Source organism: Andrena cerasifolii, chromosome 3 (genome assembly GCF_050908995.1).
Source record: "Andrena cerasifolii isolate SP2316 chromosome 3, iyAndCera1_principal, whole genome shotgun sequence".
Classification (NCBI taxonomy): Eukaryota; Metazoa; Arthropoda; class Insecta; order Hymenoptera; family Andrenidae; genus Andrena; species Andrena cerasifolii.
The window spans coordinates 15,056,496-15,077,870 of NC_135120.1; the positions used below are offsets into that span (position 1 = coordinate 15,056,496).

The window sequence follows — 21,375 nt, forward strand, 5'->3', positions numbered from 1 at the left end:
AATTATAAAAATGCCGGCTGTAAAACGGCAAATTTTAAAGAAACTTAATTTTTCGCCAGGGAAAAGAGCCATTTTATTTTTTTTCGTCGAAACAGAAGTTTTCACAGTCTTACGCTTAGGTTCAGGTCGTAACTAGACATGTTTCACATATGCTGACTTTTTTTCAAATCGACTTGTACCTCCGTTTTTTCGCAATCACTGCAAAACGAAGAGGAAATATGATTCCGAGAAAAACGCGTTTAAAGTTTCGAAAGACGAATTAGTCTACCTGCGTGCGCACAGAAATGGTTTATGACGCACTCGACCTTTTCGGCTGTCAAATCCTTAATTTTGCGAATTTTATTATAAACCAAACGGCATTTTACTCGGGAAGGGTGGTACTTTCGAAAAATACAACAAAAAAATCGAGTTTCTGACTGCCTAGTCCCATTAATGTAACGTCGAGGGTTTCAATAAAGGACTCGGGGACACGAAAGGATCTCGAGACTAATTTTTCCGCGTTAACAATCGCTCGACTGCACGTAACGCGCTCTTGTGATAATGTAATAGGTGAAGTGAACACGGGCTGGCCTCGCAATTCATAGAAGCCGTGACTTTACGAGTGCACGAAATACGGTAGGCGCTAAAGTTTCGAGCCTGCGATTCTTCCTTCTTATTAAATCTGTTTATACGTGACATGAATTTTGCATACACAAATTCCATGAAGAATGCTCCAATAATTACAAACACACGGGCAGGAAGAATACTGCAGTTCAGCCCGTCACAATTTTGCTTGATGTAACAGGAAGTATCTGCTCATTCGTTCATTAATAATTCAACAGCGCAACTTTAATTGATACCGAACGCGTAACAACGAAATAAAGAGAATGCGACATCGATTAAACGAGAAACCATAACATTTATCCCGGGGGAGAGTCGTTGCCCCCATCGGCGCACAAAAACTCCCATTTACCGCTGAAATTTCCGCGAAACAATATCAGTGAACCGGATGGCAAGCAATAATTTAAAAGACCCGTATATTTCGGCATCGCTGGCGTAAATATGTATTCAAAGCCCGGCGACCAACGGACGCCGGGTACTACCAACAGGTGCATATCACTTAATTACCTTTTCTTTTGCAAATTAATTATCCAGAGCCACTTAAAATTACCCTCGACCGCGTACATGACGCCGTTTTGATATCTATACAAGCTGGCGTGCGGCCAGATGCGATTGAAACCCAATAGGCAACGGGGAAACGGCGGATAAAAATTCGGTAAATCGAGACCGAAATTATTAAACGGAAGGGAAATGCAGTATACTTTAAAAGAAAGGGGACCCGGGGAACCGGCCGGACAATTTACGAGCGCGCAACAGTCGCCGAAGTGGATGAAGAATACATTCCGCGAATTATTCGTACATCCCGCATCCCACATCGTATGGTCAAATGAACCTACCTCGAAAGAAGGGGCGCAACGGGGAACACACGTGCACCCTCGGCCTTTAAAGTGCATGCACGGTACGAGCACGGAAGGGCTATGAAAACGAAGTCGCGTTCGGGTAACGCGGACAAAAGGGGAGCACCCCCGAAACGTAATAATCTAAAAAGCACGATGCAAGAAGGGATGGAGGCAAGCCGCAAAGGAGGGGCGAAGGATGGTCGAGGAGCGTGAAGATTTCACGGAAAAGCACGCCGATGCTAAGGGGTGAGGATGTATTGGTACGGGTGTGCACGAAGTTAGTACGCGTGCCGTGTCTTTTGCCTTCGAACAACTCGAGACAATAGGCGTCTACGTATGAATACCAGTCGAGAAGTTCTTGTCGGCGTTCTCCGTCGTCATTGTCTAGCGCTCGCGTCCCCCGCTTTGTATCTGTTCCACGGCTGGCACGTCCGTGCACGAGCGACGGTGGTGTGTTGGCGTGCACACGTTAATGGGATACTTTCCACCCTATGCTTTTTCTCTCCCGCGGCGGTGAGCGTTTCAATGGCATGAAAACGCGCCCCGGCGCGGTGACGGGAGCCGAGGAGCCCGTGGAACATGTCGCCCGGCCCCGTCGGAAAAACCTGGCCGCCGTTGTATTTATAACGTGGCTATATTAGAGGCAATATTTACGTGACGCGTGAATCCGCTACCTTATCGCGCCCTATCAGCCACCCCGTCGCGGATCCGCCGATGGCCGTCGTGCGTCTCCCTCGATACCTACCCTGCATCGTCTCGCGCGGAAAATGTTCAAGTGCCTTCGTCGAGGATCCACCCTTGCGAGAATCCCCCAGAGGGATAAGGATTTCCCCCATCCCGCGTCGGGGATACAAGAAGAGACTCGAGTGCCTCTGGATTTCGGTCCCCGTTCGACGGGAAAGGGATTTCGAATTCATGGCGCGGGATTCCGGGGAAATCGTTTCCTCGAGTATTAAGGAGCGCGTGTGATTACGCCGGTGTATGAAATAACGATACATGGTCTCTGCAGAGGATTCCGATATGTATCGATACGTTTCTACGGTACACGCTGACTCTGACTAACAAGGAGAGAACTTGAAAAACAAGAATTGAACTTGCACATACTATTTTACTTTTACCAAAATGTTTCTAACTATATTTTAAGGTCTTCGCATACATTCAAACTAATTACGATAGCCAATCACGTTAAAGGCGCAGTGCGCCGCTTGCAATAGAACGTAGAGCTACAGACACCTCGTACTCGAAATGGCAATTTTGTTCACGCTAGAAGTAATATCTAGTATACAAATTATATGCGTATTAGATATGTTTTGTTTAGAATTTTATTTCTAGATAACTTGAGAACTACATTTCCCTGTAGGAGGACACCTTACTATAAGTAAACTTCAATAATAATTGTATTTGCTAATTTGTAGGAAATACAAATTCTGATTTATCCGTATTTTCGGTTCGACTGTGAAGTATAAGAAAATAAATTTCCATGAAAATAGATGAAGATTTACAAGAATTATTAACAAAAAATAACAATTTTTTATGTATTATTTAAACAAATGGACTTTTTGAAAATCTGGCGAGTCAGTCATATTTCGCATTCAAAGACACAAAATTCGTCCATGGACACTATTCCCCTATCTCTAATAGTTCTCGAGATATTCCACAAAAATGATTTTTCAACCCTAACTTTGAACGCAGTTTTCACCGCCCAAATATGAAAACGGGGGAAAATAAAAAAACACGTATTTCTTATTTTTCGGTCCTCTATAACATATCCAAGAATCAGAATGATCGGAGGCGGACACCTAAAATACTCTCGTTGTAAGTAGGAGAATCTACTGGTAAACTGACAGCGTCCACTGAATTTACAAAGTGGCATTATGGATAAGGAAGCAAGTGGTATAAACGATGACTGGTGAAACGTAGGAAGAATGCAATTCCGCGCAGTTCAGTTGCGATAGCTACAGCTTTCCCTCCTTTCCATGTGTCACTACCATGGCTGGGATATGGTATGTATGCATATCAGCGTATCTTATCGATCGTATCACGTAATTCTATAAATACATTCTCTCTATGTTTCCCGTCAATCTTTTATCGCGATACGTAGTACGAAACGAACTCGGACCTGACGCGATCCAATGCAGGTATTTTGAGGAACGAGATGAATAGTTGAGGAGGGACCTCGGGCCGGGCAGAACTCTTACCTCTATTCCAGGGTAATACATAATACACCTGCGCTTGTTCCAAGCGCCGGGACAATTTTCCAAAAATTCCTCGCAACGCTGAACAGCGGCGCGCCAAAGTGTACGCCTAGGAAATACCGCTGGCAAAGGAATTTCACTTCGAACGCTCGGGCCAGCCTGTTTTTTTCCCCGGCTGACAATAAAAGGAGGAATGAACGATCTTTCTCGCACGGCATTCCACATTTCCCTTACCTGGTTTCTATTTCAATAGAAATGCTGTTCGCGCGGTAGCTGCGAAAATACGAAAAGGACGGGAGCGGCTGGTCGTCTCGAGAGCGTGCGCTGGAAACGCTCGTTACAGAACGTCGAATGCGAAAGAGGGAAAGGAGCGCGAGGACAGGGGAGCATGCAAAAACGGAGGAATCCCCTAGCGAGGTTCCCTTATTAGATTCCGACGATACGTAAGTCCGTTGGCGTGCGAGCGCTTTGTCGTTGCTTCCTCGTGGAACAGCGTCTTTCTGCAGTCACATGACGCCAAGGATTATTAGCCGACATGTACCAAACGTACGAACGATGCTGCAAGATCGTAGCACGTCGCCCGCGTACGTATGGCAGCCCTGTGCTCGGTGCATCCGCGAAAGAACAAGCAGAACGACGGGAATCGAGAAGGCTAATGAGGCGGCGTCGAAGGGAGAATAAAGACACGCGGCCTGGTTAGATAAGCCATTGATTAGGAAATGAAGCGACCCAGAGGAAGCTCTAGGGACGTTAAAAATTACGGTGGCCGTGTTGCAACGGAGGAACCCCGCTATCGACTACGAATATGCAGCAAGAAGTGTAAGAAAGCGGCGGCAGAAGCGAGACCTGGGCCGTTTCGAGAGCGAATAACAAACGCCGGTGGAAACGTGAACCAGAGTCTGCTTTACTTAACTATTTAAGATGGCATAAAAAAGGGGCGGAAGAGTTAATGTGGCTCCACAAATCAACTGTGCCTGGAGGGAATTTGCGGCTTTCTGATTTAGCGATGCAATTTTCGCGAGTACTGTGTCCATAAAGATCTGTTTCCACGAGTACAAGAATTCCTCGGAGGTTCTTCGACCGTTTCTTTAGATCGCTTTGTGTAATTAAGAGAGAGAAAGGGCGAAATATGGCACCGAAGGTGGCACGTGCGTAATATCGTATTTCGTTGACGCTGCAATTGGTCCCACGCGAAATTATAGCGTAATGAATATCAGGCGAGGGAAGAACGTCTCCAGCAAGTTTGTTAAGTTTCGCAAGATCTCTGCAGCGTGCTACTGACCTTTGAGCTCGCCCCCGTATCCAGTCACAGGTGCAGCGGCCAAGATTCATCGTAATTACGGAATCACTAACGAGATAAATCAAAGGTACCTTCCGTACCCTGCGGAACGAATTAATTGCTTGAGTAGCGAAGTTACGTGCTCCACTGACGGTCTTGCCGGTGATTTCTACGACGATTCGTCATCAATGAAACTACCGCCAGGCATTAATGACTGTAGTCATTAAGTGGAATCAATAGTGCAATACGGTCGTGCTGCTTTAAGCTGATTTGCGATATTAATCGTCCGTTCAAGCTCGCTCCGTACCGAATATCAAACCGACTCCATCAGTCACTCTGTATTTCCAACGTATCAATTTAACAAGATTATCATCGTTACGTCGAATAATAATACACACGTACGAGCTGAAAATTTCATTTTTTTTTTAACCAGTTTCGTTATAGATTATTTAAGCAAATGCTAACAGAAGAAGGTTTCCTGTACAACTTGCGCGTAAAAGGATTTTTTTTAAAGAAGAAGGTTACCATCGAACGCTGCGAGCGCGGGAGGAACGATCAATGGCTATAAATCTGACTCAATGGCGTTCTACATGTCCGAGACTCGACGTACGAGGAAGATAAGATAACGATATTTGCGATTATCGTCCATCACGGTTTTTCCAGAATCATCCTTAAGTGAACATATGGCTTTATTGGTGCGGCGTGCGTGCGTATTTTAAGAAACGGAAAACTGGAATGACACGATCCTGAGATATTCGGCGTCGCGTGCTCGCTAATTATTTGCCACGATGGTATCGGGAATTTCTACCAAGCTCGCGGTGTTACACACCTCGGCGAACTATGTAAAACATCGTAGAAGTATCCCCGAAGGTTAAAATTGCGACGGTGGAAATAGATTAAAGTGGGGCCGGGTAATTACAATTTTCGCTGCGTTACATTTCGTGCCTGGAATGATGACACGCGATTTATACGTCGCCCTCCAAGAGTGAATCGAACGAATTCCCGAGATCACGGATATGATGTCTTATCCCTTTTTATCCTAAGGGCCCCTAAAACCCCTCGGAAACCAATAAAACCCGACCGTTTCCTCCCACGATAAAATCAAACAGTTTGATGCCCCCCCTCCGAATGAGATTCTAATTTATTCAGGGCTCGGTATTGAACGATACGAGCGTCCTTTGCACTTCGTAACTTCCCAACTACCACATTTTTCCCATTCTTAGCATTAGTGGCCTGGTGCTTGGAGAAGTTTCAATCGCTCTACAGCAGAGTAAACGGTATCATTCAGTGATTTTCGTAATACGTAGAATACTCTTTTTTTTCAATTGAAAAGTCAATCAGGGATCGTTCGTTTCCTTGCTCAATAAGGCGTTCCATAGGCGACGTAACATTCGATACCGCTCGTCGCTACATTTCCCTTCGTTTCCCGAAAGGCGTAAATCAAGGCGTACTCGTATCCGTCTTCTTTCTACCGTGAAATCCAATATCTCATGTACGAAACTTACGATTTCACGTGGACTGATGAAGAATCGTATTCGGTGCCCGAGTGATCGATAAATCCTTTGTCTTCGGGCAGAGTCATCAATAGCGCGACTAGCAGGAAAATAAAGTTGCCTTTATCGCTACAATAAATTGCCCTGCGAGAAGGGATTTTTCGAAGCTCTCTCTCTCTCTCTCTCTCTCGTTTTCGTTAATATCGGTCGTTGGACTCGTAAACCAAGACAAATCGATATCACATCCAACGAGTCCCGTGCGTGATGGAACCCTCGAGTATCAAGTGTTCGGTGTATAAACTACCGCAGGCTAATTTACAGAACGCCATTTCGCCCCGTGTGTCAAGCGAAGTATCAAAGTGTTGGATTCGAAAGTTACGAGGGCTTCAATTATCTTTGTAATCCTCGATTAAACTCATCGGGAGATGATTTGCCAGTGACGTCCAAGGATGTACGCGATAAAGAGGGTGTCGCCCCCCTGCGGGCATGTGCATCGAAGGAGGAAGATTACCGAGCCATAAAATGTTCAGCGCATCTTTCGACTCGATGGCCTGACTCAAGCACAATAAACATCTCGCGCCAGCGCGCAATAAATATTCCCAAAAGCTCCCCAAAGTCCTGCGTATATCGCGGTAATAAGCTGTGGCCTATTACCGCGGGAAATTGTGCAAGTACTTAGCGCTGGGAAGCCCGCTGATAACAAGAGCAAAAGTAATTACAAGATCGGACCGTAACACCGAATAATCTGCAAACTAGCCCAAAGCGTAATTTATACCTACTTCCTCCGCCAAGAATTTCTTTTCCGTTATCTTTCCACTCTTGACATATACAACTGCATTTTCAGGAGAACAATGCGCAGAGGAGCCTGAAATCGCGCAGAACCACGCGAAACAATAAAATATAGAGTTCCATTAAAAGGGAACAGCTACCTAGCAGCATCGCAGCTGCACACGGATACATAAATCCATAACGATAACGTAACAAAAACTGGAGCACTGAAAACCATTGGGTCTCGCTCGCCCACCTTTCTCGTATCTTTAATCGTTCCGCCCCGTTCCTACGGGCGAAGCTTTGCGTTCTGCTTGGCGTTTACAAATCCTTTGAACCAGAGGGAGGCTGAGAAGCGAAGGAGAAGAAGGAAGCATCTCGACGACGAGTGAAAATCTCGGTCAAACCAGCGCACAGCAAAGCGATTAAACCGGCACGAGAGGGACGGTGGATAAAATTTTAAAGGGGGAACAGAGGTCCCCTTGAATCTGGGCAATTGGCCGTCCGCCTAAATAATTTATACCGTGCAAGTACATTTACAGCGGAGGAGGCTGGTAACGAGCGGCCCCGTCGGACCTGCACTTAACGGAGTTTCTCTCTCCAGTCCGATAATTCGTTCGATAATATTGTTTTCGCGCGTAATTAACCCCCTTCGCCGGCACGTGAACTCGGCCGCCTACGTTGCTCTCTTCACTCGTGGAATTTTCGATTGCCAGCTGCCCCATGAAACCAATAACCATCAGCGTAGTTGGCTCCACGTGCATCGGGCACGGCCACGCGAAAATTACACGACCTACGTAGCAACGGAACTGCGAGGGCGGATGACGTGGTGGGCATGTTCCACGGAACAAGCCGAATAGATGGATCGGCTCTGCTCGCCTCGTAAATGGCGTCGACCTTTTCGAAAACCTTATACGCGTCGACGGAAAGAGCCGTGGAAGGTGGAAGAACTCGTTGCCCTGCGGTTCCGGGGGAACTAGCGGAATAAACGCACGGCTTCTAATAAACGTATCGAGGAGGCAAGTGGAAACGTCTCTCCATTCCACTTCAGGTCCATCCAGAGAATTAATGGTGTATTTTAAACGAATCTTGCATTTTTATCGTGGGCAGCGTCGGACACAGATATCTCTGGCTGAATTAAAAGATTAACTTGAGCCTAGATTAACGCCTCTATGTTATATTGAAATATATGCATGCGTTTTAATAACGCTATTCCACTGTTCAAACACGCTGGCGAACGCGTCGTTGAAATTTCCTTTCAGGGATCCTGATTTCTGCGCGTCATGGATTTTTCCCGTTTATCGGAAATAAATAGAAAGGCAGAGGGAAGAGGAGGGCCGGATGAGAAGGAGGGGAGGTAGAGAGGGTCGAGAGATGTACGGAAAGGAGAGAAAAAGGAACGAGAGAATCCATACTCCGCTGTCTGGTGACAGTCAAGCTATTGCTTCCTCTGTCTCCTTCTTTCCTTCAGCCCTCCTTGCTCCCTCCGCGGGTTCAAAGCACCCCATTTATAATGACGATGCTCGTATCCTTAACCAAGGAAGATCCTTCCTGCGGCTACAAACTCCCACAGGATCCTCATATTGGATTCCTACCCCCTCCGCTTGAAAACCCCACGATACCTAGTTATCTGGCTCTGAACGCTTGAAAATGGAGATGTATCCCGTCGTTCATAGACGCGTCACTGACAATTGTGCACGGAATGAAATCTAACGAATTATTACTGATTCGCAGCCAGCCCTTTTTGTTAATCACCTGCGATCCTTCCGACGAAACGCGTCGCGCCGGTGCAACGGGTAAACGGTTACATCTGTACAGCCCAGGAGCCTTATGAAATCTATTTATTTATTTAAACGAGAATGTACGCGCAATTGTAATAGGTGACATGCTCGGCGGAGTTTTAACCACCGCTTCCACAGACAATTTTGCAGGAAATGAATATTTATGAGGCTGGCGAAAGTCCGTTTTGCGTGCGACTTCCGTGCCCCGAAGAAAAATGGTCCGGCACGAAAAACCCTAGCCACCCTGCCATTAAACGCTAGGCACAATTGGAGGATCGCGGCCGTGGCAAATTGCATGACATTATTCGCCACGTGGAACAGTCTGCAAAATCTACTTCCGTAGTTTGACGATATCGAAGCATGCGAATGGGAAGCGAGCACGACAACGAGTTCATAGATTTGGAAAATACGGAGTCATCGCGCAGTGACTTCACCGGGAGAGGCCTAAGGCAGGCTGACTATGCGATACACCTCGTCTTCTAAATTTTCCAAGAGAAATTCTACCAGCAATGTTCCACGGTACTGTTCAATAGTCAGTTTCCTGACCAAGGCTCTCAATCCCAAGAAATGTCCCCGCTACTTCACGCGATCTCCCCCGTTATACAAAGTATTTAACGCCGGAGAGCGAGGCATGCGGCGAACGCGCGCCGGGCTTGTTTTAAAATGCCCTGAACGAGGCATTCGCGTAGACGCCGGAGCCGAAAAGCAGGAATTTCCAAGTTTCGTCGAACCACCTGTCGTGCATCTACGCGGTATTAACCTGGCTGCTCAATTTAGAGCGCATACCTTTTCGGGGCATCCTGATATATCGGCGCCGGGGCAACGATATAAGGGGCACAAAGTGCCAACGGTAGCTTGGATCAAAGCGTTCCTAAAGTTCATTCCGGGCGGGTCCACCGCTCCCGCCGGTATCATCGGTGCCAGGCCACCGGATAGCTCGCCGGCGAAGACAAGCACAAATTTCTACGACGCGCAGAACCTTTAGACCCGGGCCCGATCGTTATTTTTAGTGGGCAGCCGCTCGAAATCGCCTTCTATTTGCTTGCCGGAGCCCACCCCTTCAATCAACCTAAGTGGACTACAGAGAAGCCAGTAACCCGAAGGAGGTCCTCGAGGGACGAGGGGCAAGGATGCGGGGAAGCTTTTCGAAAATATTGTCTGAGCCAGCTGCGGGTGCCGGCGTGAAAAGAGGAGGTCCAACCTTCCGGCGCGCTGAATTTTTGACCTGCAAAGCTACTCCCCGTCGCCTTTGGTGCCTCCTCGGAGCGCGGTGGCTCAGCGAAGAAACGATCCATGAAGTTGTGACGGGTAACCTAAAGGGAAATAACCGTACGTCGAGGTGTATACGAGTAGAAGAGGACGCTTTGAAGAGCGTGGCTGACTAATCCTGGAGCAAACCCCTGTATCTGCTTCTAATCTATCTGTATGCCGTCATTACATCTGCTTGACGTCACAGTGACAGCAGATAAGGACGTGCTCTGGCGGAAAGTGTAAACTGAACAGCGTTCGCCTTGCATAAAAGTTTCTCCACCGAAATCAGAAATAATTCCATGCATAAATTATTCCCGTTTAGAGGAAGAGATGGAATTGTACTACATTTAGGATAATATCTTTAAAGCACCCTCGACGAAGGGAACAATCGAACAATGGTGGGGTGTCTCATTTTACACAGGCTGGGCGAGAATGCCTGGGAAATATCGTTCGCCACGAAAGACAAGATCTACCTTCGTTTGCGAGCGGTAACCTCGGAACCGTTTTCGTGCTCGATAACGTTTCCTATTCTCATTCGGAAGGAGCCTAGCAGCCCAGTAGACTCCCGCCGCCGTGCACACTGCACGTTGTGAAATTTGAGGCAGCGCAGGACACCGTGAATCAGCAACGAAGCCTCTCACCTGAGACGTCCAAGCGCGATGAGCGAGAAGAAATAACAGAAGCCGGGGTTATAATATGCCAGGGCGTCGAAGCGACATTTCTCGGAGGGTGAAGGCTCCGCCAAGGGAAATTCACGGGATCGGAACATTTACAAGGCTCGTGCAACTCGCATGCAAATGCAATTTCATATTCCCGTTATGACTCGCATTGTATGGAATTAAACTCTTCGATAAATAGCGAGGATATCGGATATCGAGTAAACCCGTCGTCGTTCCTCGACAAAGAAGTTACTATAGCGTATTTTAATAAGCTACACTTCACGGAGAAAATCACGTTGCAAAACCATCACTCTCCGGCCGGGAAATTGTGGCGGAATGGAGGAAGGCTTCTGGGAATGTTGGCAAGATCTGCGGCGGGAAATTACGGGGGAAGGATTAGGATAATCATCGAAGAAAGCGTAGATATTTGAATTAAGAAAAGCAACTGCGTCGTGTCTAATTCCTTCGCGAGTTAAACAAGGACAAGGGAAAGTTATGTTCACCCTAGCAATGCTCTGAATCTAGTAACATTGTTTCCCAATCGTTCCAGATCTACCGGAGCATTCGTGAATGGAATCCCGCGATGACGATTCCGCGCGAAGTCCGTCCAAAATAAAGTTTGGCCGGCCTTTACCAGTGCAAAATAGATTGTCCTCGTTATTGTAGGCGATGCATCTCCATTAACGATGACACATTTCCACGACATGGTGAAAAACGCGGCGTTCAAATGCAACGTTGTATTCCCTTTCTAAGTGCGAGTTGCAAAAAGTAGGTCTCTGGCAGGGACATTGTCATTGAAAATATTATACGCAGCGAATGGAGAAGAAAAAGCACGAGCGCGGGGGTATTTGCGAGCGCGAATCCTTTGAGTATACAACAAAGACGAGGAAGAAAAATGAAGCATGAGGGAAAAAAGAGTAAAAAGGTATAAGTATGTATAATAGATCGAGTAAACAGTAGCTGGACTCTTTTCCCGTATCATCCTTCTTTCTATTCGATACCTATATGTAACGCCCAGCAAATTGCCCGAGTAGGTATATTTCAAACGATATTCATCAACGAGCGACGCTCTAACGTTTCTGCTTTCCACGCATTCACTTTAGAGATACGTGCACAGAGAGACGCAAAAGCCACCCTCCGAGCACGCTAAATCTCTATCAACGGCAGAGTTATCTACAGAATAACGCGTCAGCCAAATATTAATATACTCTTGATCATAGTACTCATTCGTTTCTGCGTAATCCTCTGAATATACGGGGAATTTTAATGGTAATACAGCGACTGCATGTATGGAAGATCAATCGGGAACGAGAGCTCAAAGCCCGAAGAACCAAACGTCGACTTACTTTTTCCTTTTTCTTTTTTTTTTTTTTTAATAACATGTCGTTATCGTGGGAACTCTTTCTATTCTGTTCCTCACCACCCCCCTTGCCCCTGAGATTTCCCGAGGCCGCCATTGTCGCGACCGCGAGGTCTTTTGTGACGGAAACGGCAGGAATTCGCACTTACATGATCACGAATGAATTAACGGGGCTCCTTTTCGCGGCCTTCCCTAAGAAAATCTACTCCAGAGTGTCCCATTTTCTGTACTTTCATTTTTATAATAACTGGCAAGGCGCTCGTAATCAGAGGCGGCGCGAAAGCATTCCGTTTATTAGTCTCGTTGCCGCCGACGTATTTGGATTTCGAGGTGACCCGAATAACCTGGATCGCCGTGGCGAGTCAAAAATATACACCCGCGAATACACTCGACACCGTGATCTTCGATTCTCGATCGATACCGCTCCATGCTGTCGTCAATATTTCAGTGGATCGATCTACTCCGGCAATAAACCGTGATTCCTGACTGGCTTTCGCGGCGCGAGACGATATCCTCGGGTAGCAGTCGCGAAGGAGCGAGGCATCGATTTTTCACCGAATCGGCCGACCTATTTTGATCGTCAATACAACGCTGGCAAATAAATAAAGCCGCCACGCGAGCCCTAGTCACCGGCGCGATGCATATCCCGCCCGACATAAATTCTAGTTACATTTAAATTTCATCCGCGCAATCTCCGGAACTGTGAAACTCGAAGGATTCTCCTATTAATCTTTCCCGACTTATCCACGCTGTTTTCCCATCCATTCCAAGAGGATCGATAGAGAAAGAAATCACCTGCTCCTTAGAATAATCTACCACGACTTGCCGGAGGAGCGAGACCGAGACGTAACCTTCTAACTTTTCGGCCTGTACCAATGCCCTTTGTAATCACACTCCGCTAACCCTAATGGCAACGTCATTGGCTCGATTCGCGGCGAGCCATGCCGTGCCATTCGATACGCGCTTGAACCCGTCCCTGTCAACATTACCATAAATCAAACACCTCGTAAGTTATTACCTGTCTTATGGTCTGACAGGCAAAGGAAGATCTAGGTGGAGGTTCGCTCGAGATCGTCCTTGTCAGCCAGCGTATGCACAGGAGTTTACGTTCCCGTAGCACCTCGTAGCTACATCGCTGGCCGGGCAAGCAAGCAAGCAAGCAGCCGAGAGGAGAGAGCCGGGAGTTGCGTGGTCGTGATGGTAGCGTTGGTGGAGGATACGGGGAGGATCCGAGAAGGGGTAGCGAGGCAGTAGTAGGGAGGGTAGGTGAACGGTAGAACCGGAGGCAGTGGGGGTTGGCGGTGGTTGAAGAAGGGAATGACCCCGTGTACCGGGGTCAACCGTTGCACTACGCTCGCTCTCTCTCTCTCTCTCTTTCCCTCTCTTTCTTACTCCTTCTCTCCTCTATCTTCCTTCTTTCTCCCTCTACTCCCACCCTCTCTCTCTGTCTCTCTTTCTCCCTCTCTCTCTCACTCTACCTCTCTCTGGTTTGCTACCCCGTAGACATAGACGGCGAACACTCATACGCTTTGTTATCAGTGTACCCACCGACTGCATACCGCTGGCCAGAGGAACGTTACCACCTGAACACACCTACGCGATCCGTGCACGTGCGTCTACGTGCCTAGATGAACAGGATGAGTTCCGGGGAGGGAAGGTGTTCCGACGATATTTATGACCAGATATGGAACAGCGATAAAATAAGCATCGAGAATTGCTACCCGGTATTACTCTGGTCAATACCTTCTTACCATTCAGCCTCGTTCCGTCTGCGGAAAGGATTGCTACAGGGATACGTCGTTACGGGCACATCGCTCGCACATTGATTTTTCCGGGCAAAGCGTGGACGCTGGTACCGAGAATTTCATCGATCGGGGTTTACTGTCGTCGCCATTGACACTCTGCGCCTAGTTAAACGGAGAGGGACACTTTTGATCTCATTGCTCGCGCTGTAATTCGACGGACGCGTTCGCTATAAACTGCCTGACGGTTGTGGCGGACAGTTGGGCTTCGTTGAGGGCTCGTTAGGGCACCGTGGAAACTTCCTTGGACGAAACGATTGTAGGGGTGAGGACGCCATCCTGAAGAGTCACTGTTCTGTGTATCATTCGACAAAGGATTTATGAAGAAAGGACGCACCTCGATACGTATGCGTGTATACGGCAGTGTGTGAATAAGATCGATGAACTTTAGCGTTCACAGGACACGAACTCAATGGCCACGGGACTTCAAAAGCCACATTAGAGAGTATCGATAGTGGTCAACGGTCGAGCCAGCCTAACCCAGAAATATCTTTTCAAGCAACTCTTCTCTTGGTCGTTTATACTACTCGGTTAAATCGTTCAATACCCAGGCCATGCGAGCTGGGAGCACAAAAGTCGGAATAGAGAGAAAATCCCAGACGCTTCGCTAACCGTATAAATATTGGAGAACGGAATTCTTCTATGACTTGGTGGGAAAATAAAGATACAGCGTGAATGGGAAAATCCAGCTAGCCAAATGTATTCTTAACCAAACCAGACAATTGAAGTTAGTTCAGTAAGGGGAAAAGGTTTAATAATTGGTGCAAAGGTTAACCATCGATTAAACTCTATTGAGTAGGTAATCGAATACAGGAGAACATGCCCCGACGTCTAGCTACTAAAATAAAAGAGGGCCAGCCTAATCGTGCTACTCGATACCAATGAAATTATCACGTCGACTCTTAACACTACGTCCAGCTCCAACCTATCCACCGTCTTCGAATGGTTTTCCAATAAAAAAGACATCCTATCTACCTTACGAGGGCTCGTTGTCCGAAATGCAATTCTCAACTTTGGTCATTTTCGTAATTGCTGCGTAGAACAGCTCCACGCGTAATTTGAACTTCAGAAATAATCCGCGCGATTAAATAAAAATGTCTTACGATACAGCAGAGAACCCATTGGGCTTTTAAAAAGTTTCTGCGTTTCCCTTTTCTGTTTCTAATTCACCATCTACCTGCACCTACATTCCCATCGTTTGCGCGAAAAATAAAGGCGAATATACTCGACGGTCGAACAAATTTGCTTTACGTTACGTGCCTCTTTCATTTGCTAGGAAATGGAGGCACCTATCTCGATGTGTAATCTATTCACGCGAAAAGTGTTTTTCTAAGTAGAACTCGTTCGCGGAGCTCAACAAAGGAAAATGAGTAGATAAGGATAAATGGAAGTTGCAGAGCAGAGAGAAATATTGACAGAAAAGCTGCGTAGCTGCTGTTTTAAATGTAAACCTCGCTTGTACATAGATATACGTAAGAAGTGCTATCTAGCAAATTGTCATCTGCATTATAGAAGATAATCTAACGGATTCGTAGAAGGGACTTCATACACGAAAGAAGACTTTCCACGAAGTGCCATTGCTTCGTGCCTTCAGTTTATATATCATACTATACCAATTCCATTTAGCTAAGTATTTTACACCAAGGTAAACATTTCTATTACAATCGGAAATTTGTTGTGTCACCGTAGCCATGTTCGTTCCTATTCGAATACGTAGCCTTAAAAACCCTACGCAATCTCCTAACAAAGACAGTTGAAATTCTCAGTCGACTCAGCAGCAGTTCAATAAAATTTAGTATTAAACTGATTCTAAGCACGAAATTCTGATTTGAGATATCAGATTGGCCTCTCAGGCGTTTATTCGCTCAGGAACTGGCAGTGGATTTTTTCCTGGTACACTTCGGTCTTACAATTCTCCAACAGAGAACCTTTATGCCTCCAACGCAATAATGAATTAAATTACAGCCTTCAAAGTATATTATTTTTCGCTTTACAGTTCTCTTCATTAGCGTTGTTTAATATAAGGAAAATGTAGTAATTCAATCCAGTTGTACATATAAAACATAGTTCATGTACATTTTACGTAAGAGGATCAGAATGTGGGACTACGAAATGCATGTCAAGAACCACTGCGAATACGAGGCAGAAAAAGGACAGAAAGATGCTGATGAAAAAAAGCTGCTGCTTGTGGAGAAGAAAAATTTAAAATTTTGCAGCAGCGGGAACCCGAATTTCTATGTGTTCTAAAATATTGCTTGCCAGTGTTAAGATGTGCAGTCGTTTCGCAACTCCACCTCCTATTTAACATTCTGTCCACGCGTCTTAGAAAACTTTGCTTTCGCCTACTACCGCCCCCGCGCTTTGAATATTTCTGCACTCCTGCAAGCACACCGACTGCTCGGTATCCTCGAACAGCTTATTCAAAAACAGGAAGAAGTTTTAAATCTGACGAGGGCGCCGTGAAATATTCGAGCCGTTTTGGGGCGGCCATCCCTGCACGCTGCTATAACCTTACTTTATCGCCGGCTCTATAACTGTATTTCACGGGCTTCCAGAGAGATTTCGCGCAAACCGACTCGGAACAAAATACTCTAATTAACAACGACAGCATTACGCGGAAAAACAATTACGGCGAATGTCCACGCGATGACGATAACCTTTAAAGTTCATCGTAAAATTATATGCTGAACAGTACGAGGATGACCTCCCATTAGCGATCGCATCCCTTTCATTCTCTCCTTACAAACGACAGGCGGATCAAGAGTTAGGAATCTGTTATAGATTCCATTGCCAGCTTTAATGAACCTAAACTTTCCACGGCAATAAAACTAGTTAGGTATAGAGTTGTAGTTACATAGTACAGTGAACTATAAGTATATCAATTCTTCTTAAGCACCAACGAAAGGAATGCTTCGTTTCCGCCAGGTGTACTCTCGCACTTCCGCTAATGGGAAAATTTTCAAATTGCATCTACCGAGCAACAAAAATCTCGTCCGAAGGAATAGTGCTCTAGTTTCGCCGCCTCGAACACGCGGAACCTAAGAACCGACGAAAGAATAACCTCGTGATATAAGTAGATAGTATAAATACTCACCCGTAACGCTGAGCAGCGACATGTTCGAAGATGTTCGGTTAGATCGGCTTAACGCTGAGAGTTTCGCTTAATTGGCCGAGCGGGCACTTGACGCGGCGCGGCGTGGCGCGGCGTGGAGATCCGTAGGAAAGTGATGCAGCTATATAACGAGGGAGACGCCGGATCGAAGGAGCACACTCGCGTATATGTCGTACAGGCCCCTTTTCCGCACCGGTATATTACTTATTTTCGTTCGCACTGTGCGCCTGGTGGCCACGCATATGGCGTGTGAATGCGAGAGAGACACGCGTGTGTGTTTATACGTGCATATATGTATATATATATATATATGTATGTATGGCTGTGTTTAATAGGTAAGTATATATATGTAAATATTACAGAGAAAGAGAAAGAGACAAGGAGAGCGAGAGAGAGAGAGAGAGAGAGAGAGATAGAGAGAGAGAGAGAGAGAGAGACAGAGAACGGTACAATATGTATACTATATGTGTCGCGATATGGCGCTACACGAATGGAAATTTCAGAGCAGGAGTACGAATGGAACGGGCAGTCGATATCAACGCCTCTCCCCGTTTCTTGGCTCTTGTTATTTCTCTATTTCCCTTGTTTGCTGGACTACGTTGCGCCACAAGCGTGTCCTTTCTCGCAACGAGTGTCTCCGTGGACACGCGCCGGCACGCGTGCACCGTATACAACGAGAAAATACCTCTCCTCACCCTCTATACGTGTATATCTAGGCGAGCCACTCGCCCGACGCCTCTGTTCCTTTTATTTGCTCGGCACCGGCGAGTTCGCGCGTACTCGCCAGCCCTGGGGCTCCGTCAGGCCCGACCCGAGCGCATCAATTCACGGCTCCTGTACGTACGCGCACTCCGTTCGGCCCGCTGGCCATCCACCACACCGAGAATCACGCGCGTACTTGGTTCCGTAACACCCGGCACTCTGAGTATATAGGAGCCCGATAGAATCTCGCCGGGCTGACCGATAGCAAACGACTAATTACTTAGCCGCGCTCTATGTTACACGTGTGTGTGTGTGTGTGTCTGTGTGTTTGTGTGTTTGTGGTTTTTGTGTGTCGCGTTCACTGTTATCCACGAGGGGTTCCGTTCTATCCGTGACCCGTCGTCACACGTAACCGGCGGTTACCGTGCGAATCGGACTCGTAACAGCGAGGGGCTGTTGGTCACGCGCAAAATCGCCGTGCTCCTCGCACGTTCTGCCGGCTAAGGCGGTTACTGTCCACGCTCTCGGGAACCGTTGCCTCGTCCTCTGCACCTGTCGCCACGCTCTCCTGTCCCTGCTTGCCGTCTAGCTCCTCCTGTTGCTCCTCGACATTCGACTCGGTCGATGCTGCTTCTGCTGCTGCTGCTGCTGCTGCTGCTCGCGTTATTAGACTGTCGGTCGGGTTCGCTCGCGTCTCGTCGATCCTCGCGATTGGCAGGGGCCAAGTGTCGTCCTGCTCGCGGCGAACGTGGTCGGTGAACGTGCAGCGGTCTGAGCTTAACAGCGTGGCGACGATACCAGCAGCACGAGGGTAGCAGGGGCGATAGTAGTGGTAGTAGCACGGGAACGGGAACGGCAGCGGCAACGCGACGCGGCTGCTGGTCCTCTGAGGGTCGGTGGCCAGCACGGTGTCGGTGTCGGTGTCGGTGTGGATGTTGTCATCTACCCGGCCGGTGGAGCGAGGCAGCATCGCCGTGGCACCGCGGGGTGCTTGTTCGGACCTCTTTTGTGCACCGTAGGTTCGGCCGAGCGCCTCTCGCTTCAGGAGGAGCGCCCACCGTGCCACCTTTCTCGTTATTATCATAGTAGCAGGGGCTGCAGTGCATGCGCCGGTTCGCACGTACCCCGTGCTCGTCAAGGAACCGTACACCAACGACACCCGCCTCGTCCTTGCAGCCGCCGCGAGCCACCACCGGTTACCAGCATTTCACCGCGATCAGAGGCCCGGCCAGGGGAACACCGGAACGGACACGGAACGAAACGGAACCAGGGGGAAAATAGCGAAATAAGGAACGCGCCAAGCTCTGCGTGCTCTCGTACGTGCACGGATCGAGCTTTGCTGGTTAAGCGAGAGGCAGGACGAGAGGAAGGGGTGCAAAACCAGAGGGAGAGGTAGAGAGAGAGAGACGAGGAGAGAGAAACGGAGGGAAAAGGATAGGAGGAAGAGCGATGAACGAGGGCGCGAGGGGCCACGAGGGGGTGGGTAATGGTAACGCGCACCACGAGAGAAATTGAACGGGAAACGTCGCGAACCGGACCACCGAGTTTCACCACTGCTCTCTACGTATAAACTCGTACTCGCACTGATCGCCACGACGCGACGTCCCGTCCTTGCACGCCCCGTATCTCTGAGCGTCGATCTACGATACGGAAAACGGTCACTGCACGGTGGACGCGGTGTTCCGGATCTGCTACCACATCGGTGCGGTGAAACGTTGTTGCGAACGTACGCGGACTGCTCGACGTCGAGCACTGTGCGGACGGAGACGCCTCCGACACGCCGCCGCCATCTTGCTACGTCAAGCGGGTGGCATAGCGCCGGCGCTGAATAAGGGCGAAGGCGCGCGAACCTCGCCGACCGCGGCCGATCGTTTCGACGAACAACCACGAATCAGCCACCCCTGTCGGCTGCCCTCGCGGAACTGCCGTGCATTTCGCTTCGATTGTTTCCTCATTTCTAATTCGACGTTTCTGTCCGCGATTACGCGCTCGATTGATGCCCCTTTCCAGGCCCTCCCGCTCGCGCCGCTCGCCAGACCCGGAATTCCTCTACGATTTCTTCTGCTCAACCCTTTGCCAGCGACGCAATACGCAGCCGCGTTCTACGCGCTGTTAATTATTGCGATAGGCATCGTGCCAGATAGAGTTTAAACGCCTTTCGCGCACAGGAATCCCCACGTGGAACGTTACAGGAGAAATTGATTAAACGGGGCACGCGCCACAGCTCCGAATCTGTATCTTTGACGGGTCCGTTCCTGCGCTTTGCGCTCTAGCGGGTCCGTTTATTCTGCCATTCGAATGCAACGAGCAATAGTCCCGCCGCTATATTCTCGCGCGCGGCATCAAGATTCGGGGAAAAGGTGTTCGAGCGGTTTCCCCTCGCCTTTCAATTAATTTCACAGCGTTACGAAATCGGCTTAAGACGCCTCCGCAGACAAATAGTTCCTCCCGAATTTTGTGCGAAGAGACACGTTCCTTCGTATGCGGTAACGAGATTAACTAGCGAGAGTAGGGAACATTAATACGAGATTGCGCGTTAAAAGCGAGGCTATTCTGGTTTACATACTGGCCTTTGAATATGCTTCTTACGCGTAATCGATAATGTTTTAGGCTCGGTGTACTCGGAACGCGCGCATTTTGGATAGAAAATTGGTTCCTCGGGATTGGTGCACGTGAAGCGTTCGCGCATCGCGTGAGAAACGGCCGTAATGTGAAGTTGAACGAGTCGGGGGACACGCAATGCCGGGAATTTTCAGTTCTTGCGAATTGTATCAGAAATAGAGCGATACATCATTCGGCAGACTAATAATGGTCCTAGGGCGTAATCGTGCTACAAAGTTCGATGATAATCTCCTTTGGAAACAACCTTTTTACGCTGTGCCCTACTTTCTGCTTGAGCTTCGAATCTTAATTATCTGGCATCTACAGTCGAAACAGGCAGATCTGCGATAGCGGTGTTTCAGTGGAGGGGTCATTACTCCCTAGCTAGCAGGCGCATCGAATGCTGACTTGTACTACTGTAAATTCGTTTCCCTTCCTCCGCGGCTACGCTACTCGACGGTGCATTCTATGCACGCTCGGGTCCAGCAACCACTAACTCTATGTATATGCATAGCTTCTACACCGATATAACTATTGGAGCATCGCGTTCTATTTCCGAAGCAACAAATAACAGGCTACGAATGGAAAATAAACATTTATCCGTCGCGTAGGATATTTGATATAAGTAGAGTGGATTATGTAATGCACTTTCGATAAATTAATCTCTCATCAGAGAACACTGCCGACGCTACGTAGGCTAATTTAAAAGCCGAGGTTATAAATAAACTTCCATGCCGTCCTGTTATCAATAAAAGATATGCTATACCCTGTACTTATCGATACACACTTCCCATATCCCCTTACTCTCTCATCGAACCGCTTTCAGATTTACGTATATGAAATATGAACGTCTTTATTAATGTTTGATCAGTCAATAATTAATATTTCATACCGCTGATCAATATGCAGTATAAAACATTGCCTCGCGAGTTC

General features: G+C 47.8%; 1 protein-coding gene across 1 annotated transcript in view; it reads right to left on the bottom strand.

The window, feature by feature from the left end:
• LOC143366873 (phorbol ester/diacylglycerol-binding protein unc-13-like) overlaps positions 1-17,721 on the bottom strand; it is a 66,508-nt gene extending 48,787 nt beyond the window's left edge. Inside the window, exon 1 of the mRNA XM_076808296.1 lies at positions 17,122-17,721. Coding sequence (XP_076664411.1) covers positions 17,122-17,143 — 22 coding nt within the window. The 5' untranslated portion in view covers positions 17,144-17,721. The remainder of the gene's footprint in view (positions 1-17,121) is intronic.
• Between the last annotated feature and the right edge of the window lie 3,654 nt (positions 17,722-21,375).